Here is a 27,111-nt window from a genome sequence, read left to right on the forward strand (position 1 = left end):
TGTGTTTGATCATGTTAATTACTACACATTAAATCCATAAATTCTTTTTAGTTCTATATAATTTATGAATAGGCTTGTACCTTATCAAAAATTAAGAGCATCCTCCAGCGGCACAAGTCGTTGAAAAATGCCCCCAATGTCATTTTGTTTGGTTTTATTGTGTATATATTATAGTTAGTAGGCATGCATTGACAAATGTTTCTACAGTACCAAAAGTCTTGTGAAAAATAACAGCCAAATTCATTTTATTTTAAATATTTCCAGGATTTCCTTGAATCACGCTTATTATCCATGTTTTTTTTTAATAAACAGGTGTTCATAGACAGGCTGGGTATTGGAAGCTTTTGATTTTCACATGTTTTCAAGTGTTTTATGAAATGTCAATAGGAGTGCTCTAATTCAGTGGTTTCTAAAATGCATATTCATTTCAGTAGCGAGTGGCTTCAAACACATGATCTTTGCTCCATTGATGACCTGTACCTAACACCAGACCTTTTCCGAGATGGGTAGGGGTTTCAACAACCAAACAGTTCGGTTGACATGTAACAAAACCTTTCAAGTTTGTGCTTTTACTCATCCCTGTAATGGAGACTTCAAAAGTATAATAAATAATACTGAACCTGGGACGTTACAAGATGAAGTATTATCGCCATATTAGGAAGGCACATTTTCAGCTGTTTAGCCTGGACCGTTGAGGGATGTTTGCGTCCGGACACATTTGACAAGGAATTGAGAATATCACCTGCAAGAAAAATTGTGAAGATTAGGTAATACAATGGTGGGAAGCTTTACCAAAACTGTCTAAACCTCCAAAATGTCAGGGTCCAAGGATGCCCAGATGGTTCAGGCTGTCTGCATCAGTCTAAGCAGGGGTGCAAACCTTATAAAGTCACAGTACATATGGGGTAATTTATCAAACTGGTGTAAAGTAGAACTGGCAACTTATTTGCCTATAGAAAAAAAATCAGATTCCACCTTTCATTTTCCAAAAGAGCTGTCAAAAATGAAAGTGGAATTTGATTTGTTGCTATGGGCAACTAAGCCAGTTCTACTTTACACCAGTTTGATAAATCAGTGATGCCCAACCTACGGCCTGCGGGCCAAATGCGGACCACGAAGCCGTGTCATGCGGCCCGCGCAGTAACAGGACTTTATCAGCGCAGGGCGCACTGTGAACGTCACAGGCAGCAAAGCGATGCTGCCTGTGCCTGCAATCTCCCCGCCCAGCGCCGCCTCCTAGCTAATTTATTCACTGCACTTGCCTCTGTAAAAATTGAAGAGAAGCGCCGTAATCTCGCACAGGCGCACTGGCAGAGGCATCGAAGTGCGCATGCACCGTCTTCCTGGCCTCTGCCAGTGCGCCTGTGCGAGATTACGGCGCTTCTCTTCAATTATACAGAGGCAAGTGCAGTGAATAAATTAGCTAGGAGGCGGCTCTGGGTGGGGAGGAGATCTGTGGATGACACTGAGGGGGGGGGCTATCTGTGGATGACACTGAGGGGGGGGCTATCTGTGGATGACACTGAGGGGGGGGGCTATCTGTGGATGACACTGAGGGGGGGGCTATCTGTGGATGACACTGAGGGGGGGGCTATCTGTGGATGACACTGAGGGGGGGGCTATCTGTGGATGACACTGAGGGGGGGGCTGTCTGTGGATGACACTGGGGGGGGGGGCTATCTGTGGATGACACTGAGGGGGGGGCTATCTGTGGATGACACTGAGGGGGGGGGCTATCTGTGGATGACACTGAGGGGGGGCTATCTGTGGATGACACTGAGGGGGGGCTATCTGTGGATGACACTGAGGGGGGGGGCTATCTGTGGATGACACTGAGGGGGGGGGCTATCTGTGGATGACACTGAGGGGGCGGCTATCTGTGGATGACACTGAGGGGGCGGCTATCTGTGGATGACACTGAGGGGGGGCGCTATCTGTGGATGACACTGAGGGGGGGGCGCTATCTGTGGATGACCCTTACGGGGGGGATCTGTGGATGACCCTTACGGGGGGGATCTGTGGATGACCCTTACGGGGGGGGATCTGTGGATGACCCTTACGGGGGGGATCTGTGGATGACCCTTACGGGGGGGATCTGTGGATGACCCTTACGGGGGGGATCTGTGGATGACCCTTACGGGGGGGATCTGTGGATGACCCTTACGGGGGGGATCTGTGGATGACCCTTACGGGGGGGATCTGTGGATGACCCTTACGGGGGGATCTGTGGATGACCCTTACGGGGGGGATCTGTGGATGACCCTTACGGGGGGGATCTGTGGATGACCCTTACGGGGGGGATCTGTGGATGACCCTTACGGGGGGGATCTGTGGATGACCCTTACGGGGGGGATCTGTGGATGACCCTTACGGGGGGGATCTGTGGATGACCCTTACGGGGGGGATCTGTGGATGACCCTTACGGGGGGGATCTGTGGATGACCCTTACGGGGGGGATCTGTGGATGACCCTTACGGGGGGGATCTGTGGATGACCCTTACGGGGGGGATCTGTGGATGACCCTTACGGGGGGGATCTGTGGATGACCCTTACGGGGGGGATCTGTGGATGACCCTTACGGGGGGGATCTGTGGATGACCCTTACGGGGGGGATCTGTGGATGACCCTTACGGGGGGGATCTGTGGATGACCCTTACGGGGGGGATCTGTGGATGACCCTTACGGGGGGGATCTGTGGATGACCCTTACGGGGGGGATCTGTGGATGACCCTTACGGGGGGGATCTGTGGATGACCCTTACGGGGGGGATCTGTGGATGACCCTTACGGGGGGATCTGTGGATGACCCTTACGGGGGGATCTGTGGATGACCCTTACGGGGGGGATCTGTGGATGACCCTTACGGGGGGGATCTGTGGATGACCCTTACGGGGGGGATCTGTGGATGACCCTTACGGGGGGATCTGTAGATGACACTTACGGGGGGATCTGAGGATGACACTTACGGGGGGATCTGTGGATGACACTTACGGGGGGATCTGTGGATGACACTTACGGGGGGATCTGTGGATGACACTTACGGGGGGATCTGTGGATGACACTTACGGGGGGATCTGTGGATGACACTTACGGGGGGGATCTGTGGATGACACTTACGGGGGGATCTGTGGATGACACTTAGGGGGATCTAGGGAGGGGTGTGGGGATGTTTGGGTGGGAGGTCCCTGAGGGGTGTTTGGGTGGGAGCTCTGGAAGGGGTGGGAGGTCCGATAGGTATGTGGGGGTGGGAGATCCAGGAGGGGGGGCCCATAATTTTTTTTGCTATGAGGCCCAGTCATTTCTAGCTACGCCCCTGATTGGTAAGATTGGGAGGGCACTGGAGCAATAGAGCGCCCTGCTGTAGGAGAAGCTGGCGGGAGATGAAAAGAGGAGGGGCCAGCTCCTGGTAGTGTCGGGCACACGGCGCAAGCATGGCGGTGGAGGATCTGACTGAAGCCTAAAGACCAGACATCAAGGTAGACCTTCAGAAGAAGGTGACAGCGCATTATGTGATGTATACATGTGTGTAATGTATGTAGTGTAGTGTGTGATCATCACATACTGCACTACATACATTACACACATGTATACATCACATGCCCCCTCACAGTAATAATGCTAAGATATGTGCCCTCTTCACAGTAGTAATGTTCACACATGCCCCCTCACAGTAGTTATGCCCAGATATGTGCCCCCTCACAGTAATAATACCAAGATATGTGCCCTCTTCACAGACGTAATGCTCACACCTGCACCCTCACAGTAGTTATGCCCAGATATGTGCCCCCTCACAGTAGTTATGCCCAGATATGTGCCCCCTCAAAGTAGTTATGCCGAGATATGTGCCCCCTCACAGTAGTTATGCCAGATATGTGCCCTCTTCACAGTAGTAATGCTCACACGTGCCCCCTCACAGTACTTATGCCCTGATATGTGCCCTCTTCACAGTAGTTATGCCCTGATATGTGCCCTCCTCACAGTAGTTATACCCTGATAAGTGCCCCCTCACAGTAGTTATGGCAGATATGTGCCCTCTTCACAGTAGTAATGCTCACACATGCCCCTCACAGCGTTTGCATTTCTTTCTGGCAAAGCTACCTGGTTCCAGCCCGCAAAATTTATACCAAGTCTAGTGCGGCCCTCAGACGAAAAATGGTTGGGCACCACTGGTCTATAAGGTTGAAAATAAAAATCACAGGTCCATTTAGTTCAATCTGTAACTGGGCCAAATGCTCACACTGCCATTCTGTACTGCCCTAGGATTATTTGGGGGCTCCTCCAAGTTAACCACTTTAGAAAATAAATTAGGTGGAAAGCTGGCTGTGCATGGATTTGGCTTTAGCCATTGTAGTTTTCAGAAGCTGAGAAACACTTGTCTTTTCTGCAACTCCTGTAAAAGTACTATAGAGACTCTTCCTCTTTGGTCTGCAAAACAGAGGAACAAGGCACCCGTATTCTCCCGATAAGTTGAAGTCCAAGAAGAGGGAAATCCCACCTATCAGACATTTGTGGCATATATTGTCAATATGTCTCAGCTATGGCCCTTCTGAGATGTACAACCTAATAATGTGGCCCTAGGACAAATAAAGGTTGTGCATCCTGGTGTATAGCCACCATAATTCAGTAAAAGTCTATGGTCATAGATTCCCAGAACCACACTGGTTGGGTTATTAGGCTATGTATCCGATTGACTAACAACTGATTGGATAAAACTGGACATAGCTAAAGTGTTTTAACCTGTAAATGGATAGATAGTTGGTGAATCAAGTTGACTACACCAGTTGTAGGTGAACTAGTCAAGCTGACTATTTCAATGATTTTAATAAAAAGAGAAGGATATATGAAAAGAGGTCAAAAAATTTGAGACACAGTGAGATTTGTGGTTGGCTAGTCCTGGATTGGCATCTCCTTCCCTCTTGCAAATTAGAGCCAGGCCAACTACTGTAGGCAGACGGGTTGCCCAGAAATGATAAACAAGCCAAAACTGTTAACTGTGTACAAAGGTGTGTGGGGGGGGGCGCGCTATGCTAAATAATGTGTTGCGAATTGCACAGTGATTACTAAGGAGGAATGTTTTACATTTCTGGAACTGCAAGAAGCGGGGGAGGGGAACGGGTATTTGTTTTTAAGGGCTGTACTGTTGTACTGATCTGTTTGTACTTGAGTTTTGATTGATTGTGTTGTATACCTTTCAAAAACCTTAATAAAATTGGCTTGATGTAAAAAAAAAAAAAAAAGTCTATGGTCATCTAAATGGCAGAAAAATCTGAAGCAGTATACTGTATGGCAGTAGGCATCAACTGATCACAGTAGATATTACCAAATTATTTACCAATTTTTTTTGCTGATTAACAAATTGGTTATTATTAGCAATAATTTTGGAGGTGCACTAAATATTCTAATGTATTCAACAGACCTGGAAATCTGCACATCGGAGGAGATAGATACGAGTCACGCCAAACAATTTCTTCATTTTATTTAAAAGGGGTTGTCTTCCTTCAGAAATTGGCATTTATCATGTAGACAAAGATAATACTAATTACTTTCTAATATATTGTTATTGTCCATATTGGTTTCATTCATTTTTTCATCACATTATACACTGTTTGTTTCCATAGTGCTTGCACGTTATAGGAAAAGGCACTGTACTGTGAGCACTCCGATGATCCCTGTCACCAGAGAGGCCGGCACTTTTTCCTATAGTGTGCAAGCACGACCACCACTGATGAATAGCAGGGTGGTCATAACCATGGAAACAAGCAGTGTATAATGTGACAGAAAAATGAATGAAGCCAGCAGAGGAGGCAATATGGACAATCACAATACATTAGTAAGTGCCTTGTATTAACTTTATCTACATGATAAATGCCATTTGCTGAAGGGAGACAACCCCTTTAATAATAGAACACATTTATTTTAGGAGGATATACTGTATCTATATAGCTATGTTTTCAACCTGCTAACATTATTTGCTGCCTTTTCTTTGTTTCTTTTCCTTGGTTGAAGGATGGATTGAACGAGCTTCATGTGTACTGACAACGGTCTAAGTATAATCTGACATAGCATCGACGACTGGGCGCTTTGGATTCATGACATTAGAAACGACCCACCCTCTCCAACAAAAAAAAGACATACCCCACAAAACAACAAAACAGCAAATGTAATAAAATCAAATTGCACTAAGTTAACTTAATGACTAAGAAATACAACGCAAGCAAATCAAATTACCCAGAATTCCTGGCAGCTCGTGGACTATGTGATGGATTAGGAGGTCCAGACATACTGACAGGTACTCGTTGACGCTTTGCTGCTCTTTTCCTGGTGTGGTTTTTCTGCTGTCTCTTTCAATGTACATCACAAGTCTGCAAACAAGTCAATGCAAGATTAGCCCTTCCGACAAAATAACATATCATTTTTCCCAATGTCGCCAAAGTCAAGCTGAAGAAACTTGAAGGGGAATGACATATTGAGCAGGATCAGAATAATTTATCATTGCATTAAATGTTCGGCAGTACAACACAGTCCTCTAAATTGTGTGGAATTAAGTATGACATCCTTTCATGTTTATTAACCATACACATTCATTACCATCACTAGGCGTATGATTTAAAACATAGCTATATCAAATAGCTATCACTGCATCACAGTACAAAGAAGGCTCGGCTATAGGACGTATGAAATCTCTCAGGTCTAAACCCATTTGCTTGATAAACAACCCCATTAGATATTGGTTGAGCAATGTGCTCGAAAAATGTTGCTAGCCCTCATTAACTTCAAAGCAATTTTAGCTAAACATGATATATTTCTACAAGATAGGCACTTAGGTTTTCGTTCTGTTTCCTTCGAATCAAAAGTTATAACAGGAAGAAAAATGAATTTTCATTAAAGCCATGCTAATTAAATGCTTCATTCAGAACAATCCCATTTTTGTTAAAATCTAAGTGGTTTAAATCAAGATATTTCTGCCCACAATTCAAAAAGTGGCAATGAAATGTCATGAAGGGAGCACAATAGTGAAAATTATACAGTACTTTGACATTCAGGATTCTGCGGTTGAATATTTTATTTTAGATGCACACACACGTCCCCACTGAGCTGCAGTGTTCCTGAAAAATAATATCGCCATACAGTGGCCATATAGTAACACCACCAATGTGACTGTATTAAAAGCCATATCTGTAGAAAGATTCATCCCTTGAAGTTATCAGAATGTTTATGTGTGGAAGATGTCTGCATGTGGCTCAGGACATGCTGGAAGCTGTCCCACAACCAGTGGAGAGACAGTGTTTGAAGACCACTACTTGAACCTCTTAACAGTCGCGTTAAAACCCTCTCAAAAATTTGTAATGTGTGTTTGCAACAAATCTTGTTGGTGCACAACTCAGGGGACACTATTGCATTTAAACCCCTTAGTGACATCATTAATTTTAGCCTTAAGGACCAATAATAGTTCTCCCCTTTGTGTTCTAGGAGTCATAACTTTTTAATTTTTTCTTCAAATTTAAAAAAAAAATCTTGCAGGATTAGTTGTAGTTTTTTTTTAGGAACCATTTAGGTGTATATATTGTGTATTAAATAACTTTTTTAATTTTATTTTTAGGGGGAAAGATAAAAACAACGTCAATTTTTCCATTATTTTGTGGATTTATTTTTTTACGGCGTTTACTGTTTAGTAAAAATAAAAATTTTATTATCTGGGTCACTACAATGATGATAATGTCACATTTCTATATATTTTTACTATTTTCCTTTCTTCCTGCAGCCTGTCAGCTCTGCAGCTTCTCCCTTCATTCTTCTCCAGACTGAAGGGGAGGGGAGACTGCTTTAACTGCTCATATCTCTGGCATTCTAAGTTTTCAGACAATACCAGATTGACTGCAATGTGTTCAGTACAGGGGAAGATATCACTGATAGAAATCGGGATGCTGTGAATACAGCTGAAAGTGAAAGTAAAAGCAGGTTTCACCTGCCATTATTCCCGACTCGATTTCTAACAGTGACTTTAGGTGTCATTTTGGTCTTGTATGAAAGCCTGGAATGCCAGCTTTCAAATGAGACCAGTTGCAGGTTTCTAGCTGCTACCATTCAGGAGATATCAACAGCTAAAGCAGCCCTCCCCCTCCACTTCCGAGCTGAACTCGGGCAGAACAGTTAAGCACTTTTCCTACTGCCCCAGCAGAACAGTTAGGTGGTAAAAGTATTTATCACCTATCCGCAGCGCTTGCATGGAGCTTGGCCTCCGCTTCAGACAGAGGATTGGCAGGGGTACCGGGTGTCGGACCCCTGCTGATCAGATAGTGATGACCTATCCTGATGATAGGTCATCAATAAAAATGGCAGGACAACCCCTTTAATCTAATGTGTACGGCTACCTTTAGTGAGAAGTCTTCCCTTTTTCAATTGCGTGGCACTGTGGTGGCCACATAATAAAAACCCCTTTTATCTATATTCAAGAAAAGCTGTAAATCAGCCAATTTATACCATAAAACATAAAATACAATAATCTACTGAAGATCTGACTGCAGTATCTGAAGAGCGAAAGACTCAGAGACTGTGACATCCATTCACACCAAGTGCGTAGATGACAGTTTCCAGAAACAATACATTTATCGCCAAGCCTTGCTACAAAAGAAAGCCAACTAGATATGGGTGCACGTGTGAAACAGCTACATAACTGCTTCTTCAGTGGTCACTCGCAATATCTTTCTACCACTGCATTTTCATGTTGCTATAGAAGCAGAGCTTTTTAGGCATACATGAATTAAATACTGACATAACCAGAATTAGCATTTGGGATTTTCATGCATGGAAATGAGTTATAAATTATTTTTGTTTACTTCAGTATTTGTGCATTTTGCATTAATTGGTATGCTTCCCATAGTACACGTCTCTAATATTTATTGTTGCCTGTGAAATGCTCAGTTTACATTTGCATTCACAGATTCCACCGGGGTTTCTGACGGCCTTTCTGGTATTTTTGATGACAAAAATAGTCACAGTCACTTAAAAAATAAGGTTTAGCCCCTTGAAGGGGTATTCACACATGGACATTTATACCGTATCCACAGGATATGCTCTAAATGTCTGATCGGTGAGGGTCCCACCACTAGGACCCGCTCCTATCTTAAGAACCACAGTTCCACAGTAGTGAATGGAGAGAGCCATGGATGCACGGGTGGGGTTCTGTTCTTGAGAGAAGAGCAGGTCCCAGAGGGGGATATGCCATAAATATCCAGACAGGGCAACCCCTTTAATGACCAGACAATTTCATGTGATTTAGAGTATGTGTTGGCTTAGCGGCCCTAAATTTTTAACTCTTTTGGGCTAGCTAAATATTTTTTCATGTACTTCTTTCAGGACACATATGGCTGTTAATTAATACAGAAATAATATAATTTCTAATACTCGAATATTAGTATAATAAACTGGTCATTTTCACTAGATATATAATTTTACATTTTTATCATTAAAGAGTAACTAAACTTTTAATTAAATTATTGTTAAAATGTCATAATAATACTTTTTGTAATATACTTTATTAAAGATTTTTGTATTTTTTAATACACTTTTCCCTCCCTAAAGTGCACCTTTCCCTGTGTGCTTAAAATTTACTTTTCTTATACACCGCTGATTCTCAGCGGTGTACGGAGTACGGGCTGTAGGCACTTTATCAATCGGGCGGCAGCAGCAGTGCATACGGGCAGGTGTACACATTGCTGCTTCTGCCTGTGCCCCCCCTGAGATTTACTAAATGCAGGCATAATACATGGGTACCCTGTAACCATGTGCTGTGCCAGGATTAGCTGAGTGGAGTGGGCTCCTGCTTGTGCCTGCTCCGCTAAGCTAAAAGCTTACATGCAGTTCTCTTAGCTTAGCGAAGCAGGCACAAGCAGGAGCCCGCTCCGCTCAGCTAATCTGAGCAAAGCACATGGTTACAGGGTACCCATGTGATATGCCAGGAGTAGTAAACCTCTGGGGAGCATGGGCAGGAGCAGCAATGTGCGCGGCTGTCTGTACTCACTGCACTGAAGCCCCATTGAAAAACTGTAAGGGAGGTAAAGTCTATTAAAAATACAAAAAGCTTTAATAAATTATATTACAAAAAGTGTTATTATGGCATCAGGGATATTTTAACAAAAATGTAATCAAAAGTTTAGTTACTCTTTAACATTGGTAAAGCACAAAACAAAAATTGACGTTTGAATCGAATTAGATTTACCTGCTTTGGCAGCAGAGAAGCAACATCTCTTTGTTGTTAATTAAAACTTGCACAATGACCAGGAAAGCTTTGGCTCTTGTTGCTGTGGAAGGGCTTTCCAGAAGACGAACTATCTTTGTAACAAAGTCCTTAAGAAGAAGCAAAAAAAAATAATATATATATATATATATATACTGTAAAATCACAAACTGACAGGTAAAAGATGTATAATGCCAGCCACAAGATTATAGCACAGGTAATACTCAAAAAAAGTACCGCAAATATCAATTTTGTTAACTATGTTAAATAGTAGAAGACCACTTCCATTAAAAAGAAGGAAAGGACACAGAAATGTTTCCTTTTTTGGCTACTGCTTTGTAGCAGCAGATGTGGGGCCACAATGCTGGATTTGCAGTGAGATGAAGGGCTGGAAGCATATATTCATAAGTACCTCCAACATTTAAAGGGAACCTGTCATGTTGAACAAGCAGTCTGATCAGCCAGTATAATGTTAAAGAGCAGGAGGAGCTGGGCTTTAGTTATACTAAATCTTTCCCCACAAACCTATATATCAATCTGCTCAGCATCTCCTTCACTATGACATGATAAACTGTATTGGGCAGAAATTTCATGGTGACAGGTTTCCTTTAACACAACCATATACGTGAGATAAGGTCAGAAGGAATAGCTATCAGCCAGACTAGCTCATCTAGCCAACAGATATAGAACGGAGAGGAATATAGCAGACAGGATTTAATTCTAGACTGCTCTGTAAGTTAGTACTTTTTTTTTTTTTAGATATATAGATTTTATTAGTTACTGGGGGGGTTGAGAAACAGTAAAATTGCCAGTTGAGTACTTTTTATTCCCTAGATGATAAAAAACAAAACAAAGTGTAATATATCTTGTAGAGATGAGCGACTTTTCGCTTATGAAATTAGTTCACACTTCGTTTGGTGGTAAAAGGTGAATTGCGTTATGGATTCCGTTACCACAGACCATAACCCAATTCTATGACAGAATGCATAAGGGAATGCCTTTAGAGGCATTCCGTTATTCATTCGGTCATAACAGAAGTCTATGGGCTGCAAAACGGATCACTCCCGTTCCCGTTATGCAGGGGAGAGCCTCTAAAGGCATTTAGTTATGCATTCCGTCATAGAATTGGGTTATGGTCCGTGGTAACGGAATCCATAACGCAATTCACCTTTTACCAATAAACGAAGTGTGAACAAATGTCAAAATATGAAATTCGCTCATCTCTAATATCTTGCCAATTTATTACACAAATATGACATTTACCATGAAACTATTTCATAAATCAAACTATATATATATAGATATATATAATAAATTCTGTATGAGAAGGTGAAGGGTGTCTAAAATTACCAGAATAACAAACCTAAAAACTACAGAAGCCTACTGCAATACATAAATGAAGATACAAACAGTAACAAGTTAAAACGTCTGGATAACCCTTATGTTCAACAAGATTCTCAGATTCCACTGGATCTGTGCTAATTTAGGATAAAGAGAAAATCTTTTAGCAGCAAAAGGAATTCTGGACCCTATAATTACTCGGATCTTCATAGATTCAGATGATTCTAATGAGAGAACTCATGTACCATGATTTTCTGGTATTAGTCATTAATAAAATTACAGGGGAAGATTTATCTGGGGGTGCAAAGAAAAACTGGTTTAGTTGCCCACAGGAACCAATCAGATTCCACCTTTCATTTTTCATAGCTCCTTTGGAAAAAAACGGATTGATCTGATTGGTTGCTATGGGCAAATAACCCGCTTTTCCTTTGCACCAGTTTTCATAAATCTCCCCCACAGTCCATTCGTGGAGACTGACTAACTTGTAAGGAAAGTGAGCTAAGAGGACAATTGTCACGCTTCGGTGTGGGAGGGAAACACCACACCGAGCATAGGAGGGAAGGGGGGGAACAGGGAATCAGGCCTGAGAACTAGGGAAGGAAAATGGACACCTCCTAGTGAAAATCCTAACCAAAATCCTGACTGACTACCAGTATGAACAGACCCCAAAAGGTAGGTGAGTTCATATGCAGGAATACCTAGAATCCTATCAACCCCTATAGGACCTTGGTACTAATGGCAGGGTCTAGACTACCTGTTCCTCCAAATGGTAGGATGAACAGGAGTCTCCTTCAGGCCTAAAACAAACAATAGGAAAATGCAACACACAGAACCGAAACAAAATACAAAAGGGAAAGGAAAGACTTAACTTCAAAGGAGCAATGGAAGCACCAGAAACTCAGCCGAGATCCAACCACAATATATCCAAAAGGTCCAAACAGAAGCTATAAACCGCACAGAAATTGAATTATGGGAGAAGCAACTATAAATATAGAAGGTTAAATAACCTAATAGCCACACCTGGGGAAAGAAGGTGTGGCAAGCACCAGAAACAACACAGACGTCATTTGATCCAAACTGAAAACATGTCAGATCAAACCACGTGTTGCCAGTCTCACCGGTCTCCTCCCACCTCTCACGGGAACATCCGTGACAACAATAGTGTTCTCCTGCCCTAGATCTACCAAAATTTACCTTCCTGAATACATTTTAAATTAAAGGGCAATTAAAGGGGAAGGCTGCTTTGGACAATCCTGGCATTGATCATAAAGCCTCCCTCTGCTGGGACCCCCAGTAGTTGGCAACAATCTATAGATAAACCTAGCAGCAAGTGTCAAATTTCCCTGCAGCACCACCACAGGGGAATTTAAGAATTACACCGTGTATATTTAAAAAATGGCTGGTCTGCGTAAAGCTGGCCGTAAAAATGAGATGAATATTGGCCACACCTGCTGATTTTGGTGTATGGGAGCCTCCAAACTGTTTCCTGGTGGCAGATTTTAAAATGCCCAATTATTTAGCTCTCAGAAGTACCTGGCAGCACTCTGATAACTCTTCCAATTTAGAAGACTTGAATGCTCAACCAAGCTGAATGTGCATCTGTACGGGAGGACGGATTAGAAAAAATAGCCGTCAGCCAAACTGAAAGTGCTTGGTCAACTGCTATCTCATATGTACGGCCAGCCCAGGGGCAGATTGGCCATAGACCTTACAGGGTAATTTCCCAGTGGGCCCATGCCCATGGGGCCACTTGAGCCCTCTTCACGGCCAGCCAATGGATGTTTTTGTGGATGTATTTTGTGCCACAATATGGTATTGTTAGACCTGCCTATTTGTGTTGACTCTGCCTTCCATCCATTTGGACCCGACTACAAAATAGGGCCACTTTTATTTATTTTTTCCAGGGCCACTTTAAGTTCCCAGTCCACCCCTGGGCGAGCCTAAGGCAGGACAGGAAGATCCTCTTGTTTTTTCAAGGAGGAAGTACAGAGCACCATATTGCATAGTGCACCATACTGAAAGGAAAAGATGGTGCAAGTAAGCAAAGCTAATAAACTCCACACAGTACTCATTTTTACAGATTTACACTCTGAAGTTTTTAGATGTTCTATAAAAATCCTAAATGTTCAAACAGCGCAAACCACTGTGAATATTTACTATAAATTCTAATGACCCTTTTGACAAATGTATTGGAACAGCCTAGTGTGTCATAAAGGCTTTAAAGGGTAAGCCATTATGTCCAACGTTGCTTTATATCCAAGCATTATATTTGATGTCTGGCATGACCGAGAGGTACAATTTTCAGCAAGTTCAAGAAAACCACTCTAATCCATTTTCTGGAAACAATACAAAAACAATTTATGGTCTTCTTTTCTATTAGTTTTTCCTTAGCAATCTAATAGCAAAATGCATTATGGCCTGTGTGAGTGGAAGAGTTACGGCTTAGGTGCACTCTGCAGTGACAGGTCTGTGACCAAACAGTTTAATCAGGATTATTGCCTTACTTACAAGAGAAGTAATATCCGATAATACCACACCGGGAATTCGAAAAACAAATCACTTTCAATGATACATAGAGGAGCTCAGTGTACGCATATTTCAGAACTATTGGCTATTTTCTTTATTTTTGAGAGACACCCTAGGATTAACTTCATACTGTCAAAAAGTGGGGATCTTCTATACTTGGCTGCATCCATAATGAAAAACATTCACTGACTCGAACAGAAAAAGAATGAAGACGAGCTGAGGCCAGGAAGACAAACAGTACAAGAATTTTACTAAAATGCACAGTGGCCCCTGCTTTTTTGCAGGACTCCTATATGAAAGATTTTATGTTGCATATAAAGTATAGTGACAAAAACAATTAATTGTATATGCAAGGCATATGGGTAAATATACTGATGTTACACTGTCTGCTCCAAGTGACACTACTGTATGTGAAGTTAAGGGAATACATCGCAATTCAGTAAAATGATGTACATCAGATGGGATTTTTGTTTTTGTGGTTGTGGCAAGTAAATTTAGAAATTTACAGGTACAATTGTAATAGTAATTCTAGTGTCAATACTAAAGCAATTGATATGGGCAGATAACATTAAGCCCCTCTAAAGGATCCCTATTAACAGTCATTTTAAAATGTGGGTGATTGAGTCAGCACAACCCTGTATGTAGGTGCACATCACTATGGCGAAATACCTATACAAACGCAAAATACAAATGTGATAGCACTCTGCAACCAGCATTCTGCCCTGCCTCTATGCTGGATGAGGCATTGGTGTATATTTTGGCCAAAGCGTAATAAGCCACTCACCACGTCAAGGTCGCCTCTATGAGTGGTCCCTAACACTAGTTCCTACCTGTTTATGGGCCATGACAGCCACACCAAGTCCAGGGAATGCAGGTCAGCATGCACGCCAAGCACACTCTGCTTTTAACCCCGTCCGGTGCCATTACAGCTTTCATCGGATCCAGGGATGCAAGTACCAACATGCATGCTGAGCCCACCATATACTTCTCCTGGAGCCAAATGCTGGTTGCAGAGTGCTATCACATTTGTATTTTGCGTTTGTAACAGTCATTTTAGCCTACGTAGAAGATGGCTGTAGGTTTCTTCAACAGGATTATTGCTAAAAGACCAGAATCAATTTCTCCCGCCATGATCAGGGTTTTATCACATATCTCCAGAGACACCTAAATCTGTATGAACTACATAAGTCATAGTAACAATATGTGTCATGTAATTAGGTGCAGCCATACACCGACACAGAGAAACAGGCTGACATGCCAGTAAACAGAGTATGTAGGTGGTTTAGTCAGGGAGGTATTTGATTGAAAAACAGTGGCACAAAAATACCTTACCATTATATGAGGGTCACAACTATAAGGCTACTTTCACATCTGTGTTTTCCTTTCCGGTATTGAGATCTGTCATAGGCTCTCAAAACCGGTGGAAAATGCTTCAGTTTTGCCAATGGGGACAAAACTGAACTGAACGGAGTGCACCAGAATGCATTCCGTTCCCTTTGGTTGCGTTCCCATGCCAGACACAAAACCGCTGCAAGCAGCGTTTTTGAGTGCATCATGGGATATTGATCAAGACAGATGCAGCTAGGTGTCAGATCAGTTTTTTCGGCCACGAAAAAGAAACTGATCCAGCGCCCATCGACTTACAATGGTTTTAGTGCCGCATCAGTCTTGTTCATTTTAGAGATAATACAACCGGATCCGTTCAGAATGGATGCAGCCGGTTATATTATCATAATGGAAGTGCTTTTGCTGATCCCCTTCTGGGTCCAGCAAAAAACACAGATGTGAAAGTAGCTTAAGGCTCCACATACAGTGTCTAAAGCATCGCTGTCCAATATGAGACCAATACCATAAATGACATATGATAGTTGGGGGAACCCGTTACAGAATTTGCACTAGGGCCTGTCATATCAGTAGGCACAGCATCTTAATCTTGGGAACCATAAAAGCTTCAAAGGTACAAGGCAATATGATTGAAATACTAAATACTGGTATGTAGAACACAAAAAAAAAAAATGGAGACAGATCCTCACGTATTATCGATGAGAGGGAGAGAAACACATAAAAAATTTTTTGGTAACGTGCTTACCTTTAACTGTTATGAAAGTCACAACAAACTTAATGGCTTGCAGTTTTTTTCACCGCACAGCGGTCAGGTGTCCAGGACTGCAGTTCTAAGCCAGTTCTTAGCCAGGAGGGAAGAGCCGGGATACAAGATAAACTTGGTTTGTATAAAAAAGGCAGGTATAAATAAAATATTGTACTTTATTTTACAACACGTTTCGAGGGTGAAGGGCCCTCTTCATCAGGCACAATAACAAAACAAAACATTTGATACTCTGCCTGAAGAAGGGGGCCCTTCGACCTCGAAACGCTTTGCAAAATAAATTACCAACGTTTTATTGTTGCCTGCCTTGAAGTCGGTGAGTTACAACACCTAAACTAGTGTTAGTTTTTTTATACAAATCAAATTTATCTGAAATACTTAATACCATTACATCCTGCGATACTAATTGATTAATTCATTCAAAATTCTACCTTTTATGGCTTATTCACACAACCATTTTTGTGGATCAGACTCATTCAAGTGTGGGAGTGAGAAAAAAATGTAATGAACACAGCAGCCATCTATGTGCTATACATGTCTGACTGCAACCCTAGTGCACTACAAGTAGTGCAAATTACTCCTTTTTCATGCCCCGAAATGAACAAATCCCAGCATTAGAATAAATAATAATTACATTCAGATATTACAGCCCAAATTAATACAGACCCCTAAATAAAATTGGATCCAACATAAGACCCTTAAAATATACAGACCCCCAAAGTCAATCGCCTAAATAAATACAGGCATTACATATGTTCAAACCTAAGACCAGACACCCTTACCCCCTAAACTAATACTAATGGTAGACTAGACACACTAGATATAGAGCCCAGATCAGATCCCCTAAACTAATTTAGACCTAGATCAGACCCTAGGGGCTGGCTGTCTCCTCCGTGGAGCCTTGAAGCTCGTCTTCAGGACCTGCACACATAAGGTCATTTGACCTGTAAAGGTCCTTTTACAGCAACAGGGTTGTCTGAGTTCATTACGCATCACAGTTTTGTTGCTTTTTTGGCTGCATTACACCATGAATTTCTGGTATTCTCTCAGTTCTTCTTTTAAGCTGAAACTTTATGAATTATAGCGGAGGATGACCTTTAATGTCTGTAAATGCAAATTTGAACTCATGTTTCATTTTCCCTTCACAAAATGTCTTAAAATGCATGTCACAGGTTATGTGTCCCTACAGGAGAAACAATATTAATGGCGGCAGCATCTAGTTTAACATTCACACAATGTCCTGTGCCGAGTTCAATCTGGAGAAACTGTCGGCGGACATTGTAAAGCGCTTCTTACCTTTTCTTGTGTGAGTCTTTGGAGATGAATTCCAGCTGACAACATTGTAGCGAACATGGTCAGCATGTACTGTTGCACTTTGGCTATTCCTGTCACTAATGTGTTTATCACCGACACAAGTCCCGCTTTCTCAATGACGCTCTGGAAGGCTGAGGGAGCATGATGAGTGATCCTGCATAAAGCCTAAAACAGACCAGAAAGTGCTCAGTTATCCTGCTCTCTAAAACTCCCATCACATATGTCATGCTTCAAGGCTACTCTCTTATGTTCTCATTAAAAAAAACGAAGTCTGGCAGAGGCAGTTTTTGGTTTTTTAAAGGGTATTTTACTCATTCCCACTAGCTATAATTTTGTTTTATGATAAAGAATCACAAAAAGTACATTTATGAATTGTCATAAATTTCGTTAAAAAAGAAAAAAGGTGTAAAAATCCAACATATTTGCTCAATTCACACTATATGCCTCAGAAAACAAATGTATGCAGAATAGGCTCCATACAGTTCTTGTTTTAGGCACATCAGAGGTAAACACTGTGGGTATTCTCCAATGTATGTCTCCTGCATATGCCACTAGGCAGCATACAGTTGGCCATTGACTCCCACTGTGAAAAGACTTAACGTGCAGTATACTTTATTACTGTGTCCCTCTGCATAGAACAGCGTGGTAGACCATGATTTTCTATACAGTGAAAGAACGGTATGCCAATGTATAGTGGACCAGCATATCCAAATAGCCGTACTTTTGGCATATGATGGGTGGATGGGGCCTATTGACATGTCCGAGTATACATTGGTCAATACTTCCAGCATATACCTCCATCATGCCTAAAAAAATTGTCTTAATAATGAAGTTTAAGTAGAATAATTATTGTTAAACATGGAAAATTGTGCAAAAGGTAAACTGAAAATATTAATTTATTTGCATAAACATACAGTTTATAGTCAGTTACTAGTATATTTCCAGCACAAAAATATAACCCTTAAAATGCAATATACTTTATTTTATCTACTAAAAAGCAATATCCCAATATGACTAAAGTGACGGTCAAAACCCATCTAATGTATGCAATGTAGTTCAATAGATGCTAAATGATGATAGAGGTATATATCTAGGTATACGGTGGCGAATACTTTCCCTAAAGTTACCTTATGATTAGACTCAGCATATACTGTACTGTACTAAGTCTGTTACAGTCACACTTAGTCCGAGGCCATATGAGGTAATGTATTCCAGGAGGCCCCATAAACTGAAGACGGGGATGCAGCCCTGATCACTGACTCCTCTCACAACGACATGCACTAATATAGCACTGTTTATTGGGGTTCATGACACAATTCACACTATATACAAGTCATAGCCATTGAGACACAGGTAGTAAGGAAAATAAAGTGAGGCTGGGAGGATGTCTCTCTACCTAAATGCACAGGCATTCAGAGTATGTGGACATTTTTGTAACATCCTGTGATGATTACCCTATGAGCACTGTAGCTGACATTAGTGGTTGTCATCTATTAGTTATTTTTTAGATTATATATTAAATAGTATATTAAAGATATTAAAATTATGAATTATAATATTAATACAACATTTCTCACAGTCAGAGCTACAAAAGCAAATTTGCATGTAACCACAGTGCTTGCAGCATATTAGACTACCAGCCATTAGACTAATATGATTGTAAAGTGTGAAGATGGATTCTCTGATCATTTGAACTCCATTGGGTCTGATAAAATTATATTGACATATGAATAAATTGAAGACTTGTTTGACATGTTTTTGTGATGGAATAAACAAAGAAACTTGTCTGAAGTCCATGTGGTCTGATCAAAGAAGATATGTCTAAAATATGTGTACAAAGTATTTACCCCACTTATTTGATAGAATCCATATGACCTGAAAATGAACAAACATACTTGTTGGGGCAAGAGAGTTAACTATTGTCTATCAAGGTTATCTTGGCATTCTGATTTATTGTGTATCTGGGAATTGGCCACACCAAGGTCCTTAATAATAGCAGATAAACAAGATATACACAGTGACCCTTATAGATCGCATAAGATAGCTACATTCCACTAGACGGTGAAGCTATTTGGTTAAACATTATAAAAGCTGGAATTTTTCAGTTAGCAATTGAAGTTCATCTATGGAAGGATGCTTGCTTTTCCTTATCGAGACTCTGCTTTCCCTGAAACGGACTTCCTAGCTGATGTCTCTGTCAGCTGATGTTAACTCAATCGGTAATGTAAGTTTTCTAGTCTTCATATATACTTAACTTGCAAAAAGAAGGACATCATATCTCTATATCTATATACCGTGTTTCCCCGAAAATAAGACATCCCCCAAAAATAAGACCTACCTCTAGTTTTGACCATCACTGTAATATAAGGCATCCCCCTGAAAATAAAGCCTCCCCGATAATAAAGCATCCCCCGAAAATAAGGCCTCCCCGATTATAAAGCATCGGCCGAACATACCGTAATGCCTCCCCGATTATAAAGCATCCGCCGAACATACCGTAATGCCTCCCCGATTATAAAGCATCGGCCGGACATAATGCCTCCCCGATTATAAAGCAAGCCACCCCGGAATGTAAGGAGCTCACTGATTGGCCGCAGCCGCCGCCAGGACAAGCTGCCGCCTTCTTCCGCCCGCTGCTCGCTCTGCCCTGATGGAGACTCACAACTTGGCTGGCACGGACACACAGGGGACGGGGTGACAGGTAGGGAGGGGGAATATCTGATGGAAGGTGGGGGATGTCTGGTGAAGATGGGGGGGTAGACTAAAAACGGTAATTAAAATGACACAGTGTGATCAGAGGGGGGAATCAAAATGACACAGGGTGATCAGGGTGGGGAGAGGGATCATTTAAAATGACACAGGGGGATCAGAGGGGGGAATCAAAATGACACAGGAGGATCAGAAGGGGGTACTAAAATGCTATAGTAATCCCACCCCTCTGATTCTCCTGTACCATTTTGATTCCCCCTTCTGATCCCCCTGTGTCATTTTAAGTGATCCCCCTCCCCACCCTGATACCCCTGTGTCATTTTGATTCCCTTCTCTGATCACCCTGTGCCATTTTAAGTGATCCCCCTCCCAACCCTGATTTCCTTTTTTTTTGTTCAACAATAAATGTGTACCGTATTTTTCTTCATGGAAAAATAAGACATCCCCTGAAAATAAGACCTAGCGCATCTTTTGGAGCAAAAATTAATATAAGACACTTTCTTATTTTCGGGGAAACAGGGTACTTATTGATATATTTAATAAAATCATATTATCAACGTTCATTTGAAGTGCAGTTAAGAGTCTCTTCCTAAATCAGGGGTACACAACCTTTTTTGGTCTGGAGGCTGCATTGTCACATTGCACTATTTCAAGGGGCCGCAAAAAAAAAAAAAAAGTTAATCAGCGCTTGTTTGCATCAGCCTATTACACAGGCTAATGAAAAGTGCCTGGGGAGGAATGATCACAACCACAGTCATTCCTCCCTCATTCACTTATAGCACATTCCTGATTACACAGGTAGATGCGCTGATGATAATTGTACATCTTTCATCCTGATAAAATATGAAAATCAGCCGAGAAACGAGTAATTCCTTGTTTATCGGCTGATCAGCGGCACGATTATACTGCCAGATATCAGGAATGAACACTTGTTCCCAGTAATTGTCCTGAATATTCTGCCTGGTAACAGGGGCTCTACAGATGTTCCTGCAGCGTGGGCCTGAAACAGAAGATTCATACTTTCCTGCTCCCTGCCGCTCTGGCTGTCTCCATCTTCTGGTTCCGTCACTGTTTACATCCGGTTGGATATGGGCATAGTACCTTTCCAGCCAATGACTGGCTTCAGTGGTGATGTGGCCACAAGCAGCGTTTGACCGCTAAAGTCAGTCATTTGCTGGAGAGGTGCTCCGGGTCCAGAAGATGGAGACAGCGAGAGCAGCACGGAGCAGAAAAGTAGGAATCTTCTATTTCAGGGACTATGCTGCAGGAACTTGTTAAAAATCATTTTAACTAGGAAACTCCTTTAAGTGGCGAAGTTTCCTTGCTGCTTTCTATTCACTAATGAGCACTTTACTTCAATGCAGAGGACGGCGCTCATTGGTTATTACCACCTTCTGCACCCCTTTCCCCCCCCATATATACTGTAGGTGACCTGCAATAACCAGTAAGCATTTTCCCTGAAGGCTCACGCACACGGCAATTGTTTTAGTCCACATCTGAGCCGCATTTTTTTATGTGGCTTGGATGTGGACCCATTCACTTCCACGGGGCCGCAAAAGATGCGGACAGCACTCCATGTGCTGTCCGCATCAGTTACTCCGTTCTGCAAAATGCAGAACACACATGGCTGGTCTTCTGCGGACCAAAAGAAAAGGCATGGTCGTGTGTATAAGGCCTTTCTAGCCCGGAAAGCATTTATTGGTTAACCCTTTAATGACCAGACCTTAATGACCAGTCACTTTTTTTGTGATTTAGCGCACATGGTTCAAACACTTTTGCAGCTTTTTATTACATAAAACAGGGTTTTTATTCCTTTGTATTTTAACACTGATATATATTTTTAAGCCACTGATTCCATATTTGTTTGTTTAAGACAATCCTTCCTCCCCCTGTTATCACAAATAATCATTTCCATTTTAGTCATATTATTCACAGATGTTTTCCATTCACAAACAGAGGGTTGATCTTTTTCAATCAATTTTTTCAGGATAAGCAATATTGCCTGAAACAGCAACTTACAGAGAACCTGTTTTCCTGGCTTTCAAAGCTTCAAATGAATTGTACCCCCCAAAATACAAGCTACAGGATCATCATATATCTGTACTCCTAAAATACTATCAATAATATGCTCTATTTCAGGCCAGTACCTAAATAACTTGGGGCACCTCCAGATTAAATGTATAAGGCCTGCCTGTTCTTCACCACGTCTTGGACATTCATCTGTAACTCTTAAACCCTTTTTTTTTTAAGATTAGAGGTGTACGATGTACGGTAACCTATGAATAAGGGAAAACTGAGAAACCCCGTATGAGACCCTTAATGACCCCAAGGGTCTACTACTCAGAACATCTTCCCATTTCTCATCTGTCAGACCATCAATATCTTTTTTCCATTTTTCTTTAGCTGGAATTTTACTCTCTGTTTGTATCAATTTCATTAACATCCTATATCTCCTTGAAATGCTGTCATTTTCCAAAGGGGCTCTTTTATATTTATCCACATCTACTGATGAGCTAATTGCATCCCTTATTAGTAGGTATTTAAAATAGTCTTTTCTTAAAAATACCAAATTCCGTAATCAAACTTTCAAAATCCTTCAATTTATTTCCCTCAAAAATGTGACAAAGCAAACTCACACCTCTAGTCTCCCAATTTACATACTGCTTAATTGTCTGAATCTCACATAAATTAACATTATTCCATATTGGGGTTCATATTAAATATCCCATTATTTTTTTATAATTTCTCTCCAAGTGTACTCCATTAAATAAAATATTTGATTATCAGTGCTTGTATTCCCCAAAGTGTCTGATTCTAAAATTTCCAAAAAACTAAACTGCTTACTCTTAAACCCCCTTGTTCAATAACTATCATCTCGACAAAGAGCTTTCTTCATTCACCTTCATATGTTCAAATTGTGCCACCAAAAAATATAGATACCAATTTGGAAGAGAAAACCCCACCTCTTTAATAGGAAACTGAAGTATTTCTTTTTTTATCCTAGGTGTTCCTCCTTTCCAAATAAAGTCCCCCATTAACCTATCCACTATCTTAAATACATTATTTGGCAACCAAATTGGGGCATTTTGCAATACATACAATATCTTGGGGAGGAAAACCATCTTTATCAAGTTCATTCGCCCCATCATTGATAGTGATAATCTTCTCCAAATGTGATATTTTTTTCTTACTTCCTTTAAAAGTGGAACTACATTTAATTCTACATAGTCCTTAAAATTTCTTGAGATATTTATCCCTAAATATTTAAAGCTACCTCCTTTATCAATTATGTTTACATCTAACTTCCTACTCAGATCTCCCTCCCCGTATAGCATCAAATGTGATTTATCCCAATTTATCTTCAAACCTGAAAAATATCTGAACCTATCTATTATACTAATTATTTTACCTAAATCCACCTCGATGTTACAAAAAAAAGCAAAATATCATCAGCATACAATGTTATTTTCTCATTAATACTACCACATTGAAAGCCCTTAACCACCTCAGCTCCCCTACCTTAAACACCCTTAATGACCAGGCCACTTTTTACACTTCTGACCTACACTACTTTCACAGTTTATTGCTCGGTCATGCAACTTACCACCCAAATGAATTTTACCTCCTTTTCTTCTCACTAATAGAGCTTTCATTTGGTGGTATTTCATTGATGCTGACATTTTTACTTTTTTTGTTATTAATCGAAATTTAACGATTTTTTTGCCAAAAAATTGACATTTTTCACTTTCAGTTGTAAAATTTTGCAAAAAAAAAACGACATCCATATATAAATTTTTCTCAAAATTTATTGTTCTACATGTCTTTGTTAAAAAAAAAAATGTTTGGGTAAAAAAAAAATGGTTTGGGTAAAAGTTATAACACATTGCCCAACTTCTCCTGAGTACGGCAATACCACATGTGTGACACTTTTTTGCAGCCTAGGTGGGCAAAGGGGCCCACATTCCAAAGAGCACCTTTAGGATTTCACAGGTCATTTTTTACACATTTTGATTTCAAACTACTTACCACACATTAGGGCCCCTAGAATGCCAGGGCAGTATAACTACCCCACAAGTGATACCATTTTGGAAAGAAGACACCCCAAGGTATTCCGTGAGGGGCATGGTGAGTTCCTAGAATTTTTTTTTTTTGTCACAAGTTAGCGGAAACTGATGATTTTTTATTTTTATTTTTTTCATACAAAGTCTCATATTCCACTAACTTGTGACAAAAAATAAAAACTTCCATGAACTCACTATGCCTATCACGAAATACCTTGGGGTGTCTTCTTTCCAAAATGGGGTCACTTGTGGGGTAGTTATACTGCCCTGGCATTCTAGGGGCCCTAATGTGTGGTAAGTAGTTTGAAATCAAAATGTGTAAAAAATGACCTGTGGAATCCTAAAGGTGCTCTTTGGAATGTGGGCCCCTTTGCCCACCTAGGCTGCAAAAAAGTGTCACACATGTGGTATTGCCGTACTCAGGAGAAGTTGGGCAATGTGTTTTGGGGTGTCATTTTACATATACCCATGCTGGGTGAGATAAATATCTCGGCAAAAGACAACTTTTCCCATTTTTTTTATACAAAGTTGGCATTTGACCGAGATATTTCTCTCACCCAGCATGGGTATATGTAAAATAACACCCCAAAACGCATTGCCCTACTTCTCCTGAGTACGGCGATACCAGATGTGTGACACTTTTTTGCAGCCTAGATGCGCAAAGGGGCCCACATTCCTTTTAGGAGGGCATTTTTAGACATTTGGATCCCAGACTTCTTCTCATGCTTTAGGGCCCCTAAAATGCCAGGGCAGTATAAATACCCCACATGTGACCCCATTTTGGAAAGAAGACACCCCAAGGTATTCAATGAGGGGCATGGCGAGTTCATATAATTTTTTTTTTTTGCCACAAGTTAGGGGAAATAGATTTTTTTAGTTTTTTCTCACAAAGTCTCCCTTTCCGCTAACTTGGGACAAAAATTTCAATCTTTCATGGACTCAATATGCCCCTCAGCGAATACCTTGGGGTGTCTACTTTCCGAAATGGGGTCACATGTGGGGTATTTATACTGCCCTGGCATTTTAGGGCCCTAAAGCGTGAGAAGAAGTCTGGAATATAAATGTCTAAAAAAATTTACGCATTTGGATTCCGTGAGGGGTATGGTGAGTTCATGTGAGATTTTATTTTTTGACACAAGTTAGTGGAATATGAGACTTTGTAAGAAAAAATAAAAATAAAAAATTTCCGCTAACTTGGGCCAAAAAAATGTCTGAATGGAGCCTTACAGGGGGTGATCAATCACAGGGGGGTGATCAGGGAGTCTATATGGGGTGATCACCCCCCTGTAAGGCTCCATTCAGACGTCCGTATGATTTTTACGGATCCACGGATACATGGATCGGATCCGCAAAACACGTACAGACATCTGAATGGAGCCTTACAGGGGGGTGATCAATGACAGGGGGGTGATCACCCCATATAGACTCCCTGATCACCCCCTGTCATTGATCACCCCCCTGTAAGGCTCCATTCAGACGTCCGTATGATTTTTACGGATCCACGGATACATGGATCGGATCTGCAAAACACGTACAGACATCTGAATGGAGCCTTACAGGGGGGTGATCAATGACAAGGGGATGATCACCCCATATAGACTCCCTGATCACCCCCCTGTCATTGATCACCCCCCTGTCATTGATCACCCCCCTGTAAGGCTCCATTCAGACGTCCTTATGATTTTTACGGATCCACGGATACATGGATCGGATCCGCAAAACACGTACGGACATCTGAATGGAGCCTTACAGGGGGGTGATCAATGACAGGGGGGTAATCACCCCATATAGACTCCCTGATCACCCCCCTGTCATTGATCACCCCCCTGTAAGGCTCCATTAAGACGTCCGTATGATTTTTATGGATCCACGGATACATGGATCGGATCCGCAAAACACAAACATCAATGACAGGGGGGTGATCAGAGAGTCTATATGGGGTGATCACCCCAGTCATTGATCACCCACCTGTAAGGCTCCATTCAGACGTCCGTATGTGTTTTGCGGATCCGATCCATGTATCAGTGGATCCGTAAAAAACATACGGACGTCTGAATGGAGCCTTACAAGGGGGTGATCAATGACAGGGGGGTGATCAGGGAGTCTATATAGGGTAATCAGGGGTTAATAAGGGGTTAATAAGTGACAGGGAGGGGGGTGTAGTGTAGTGGTGTTTGGTGCTACATATTACTGAGCTGCCTGTGTCCTCTGGTGGTCGATCCAAACAAAAAGGGACCACCAGAGGACCAGGTAGCAGGTATATTAGACGCTGTTATCAAAACAGCGTCTAATATGCCTGTTAGGGGTTAAAAAAAATCGCATCTCCAGCCTGCCAGCGAACGATCGCCGCTGGCAGGCTGGAGATCTACTCGCTTACCTTCCGATCCTGTGAACGCGCGCGCCTGTGTGCGCGCGTTCACAGGAAATCTCGCGTCTCGCGAGAGGACGCGTATATGCGTCCAGGAGGAATGAATCGACCGCCTCCAGGACGCGTCGCTGCGTTCGGCGGTCCGGAGGCGGTTAAATTTATCATTCTCACGAACTATAATAGCTAGCAATGGGGACATCCCTGCATAGTACCCCTCGAAAAGGGCAAAGGGCAGGGAAATAGCCCCATCAACCAATACTCTTGCTCTAGGATGGGAGTAAATTAATTGAATCCAGTTTATGAAACGAACTCCGAAACCTAACCATTTAAGAACCTCCCATAAATAATCCCATTCTATACAGTCGAACGCTTTAGTCGTGTCCAAAGACAGTATACCTCTCTTACTAGCTTTTTGTCTGTTCGCCTCTATATTAAAAAAACACCCTCCT

The 27,111-nt window shown here is 41.7% G+C and overlaps 1 protein-coding gene across 4 annotated transcripts in view; it reads right to left on the bottom strand.

The window, feature by feature from the left end:
- The window catches only part of ULK4 (unc-51 like kinase 4), an 837,710-nt gene that overhangs the window by 562,361 nt on the left and 248,238 nt on the right, over positions 1 to 27,111 (bottom strand). For all 4 annotated transcript variants that reach the window (XM_040432903.1, XM_040432904.1, XM_040432901.1 and 1 more), the window contains exons 21-24: positions 17,507 to 17,689; positions 10,219 to 10,346; positions 6,228 to 6,361; positions 621 to 742 (exon numbers count right to left, since the gene is read on the bottom strand). In XM_040432903.1, the coding sequence (XP_040288837.1) occupies positions 621 to 742; positions 6,228 to 6,361; positions 10,219 to 10,346; positions 17,507 to 17,689 (567 nt within the window). The remainder of the gene's footprint in view (positions 1 to 620; positions 743 to 6,227; positions 6,362 to 10,218; positions 10,347 to 17,506; positions 17,690 to 27,111) is intronic.

Source organism: Bufo bufo, chromosome 5 (assembly GCF_905171765.1).
Source record: "Bufo bufo chromosome 5, aBufBuf1.1, whole genome shotgun sequence".
NCBI classification, from domain to species: Eukaryota; Metazoa; Chordata; class Amphibia; order Anura; family Bufonidae; genus Bufo; species Bufo bufo.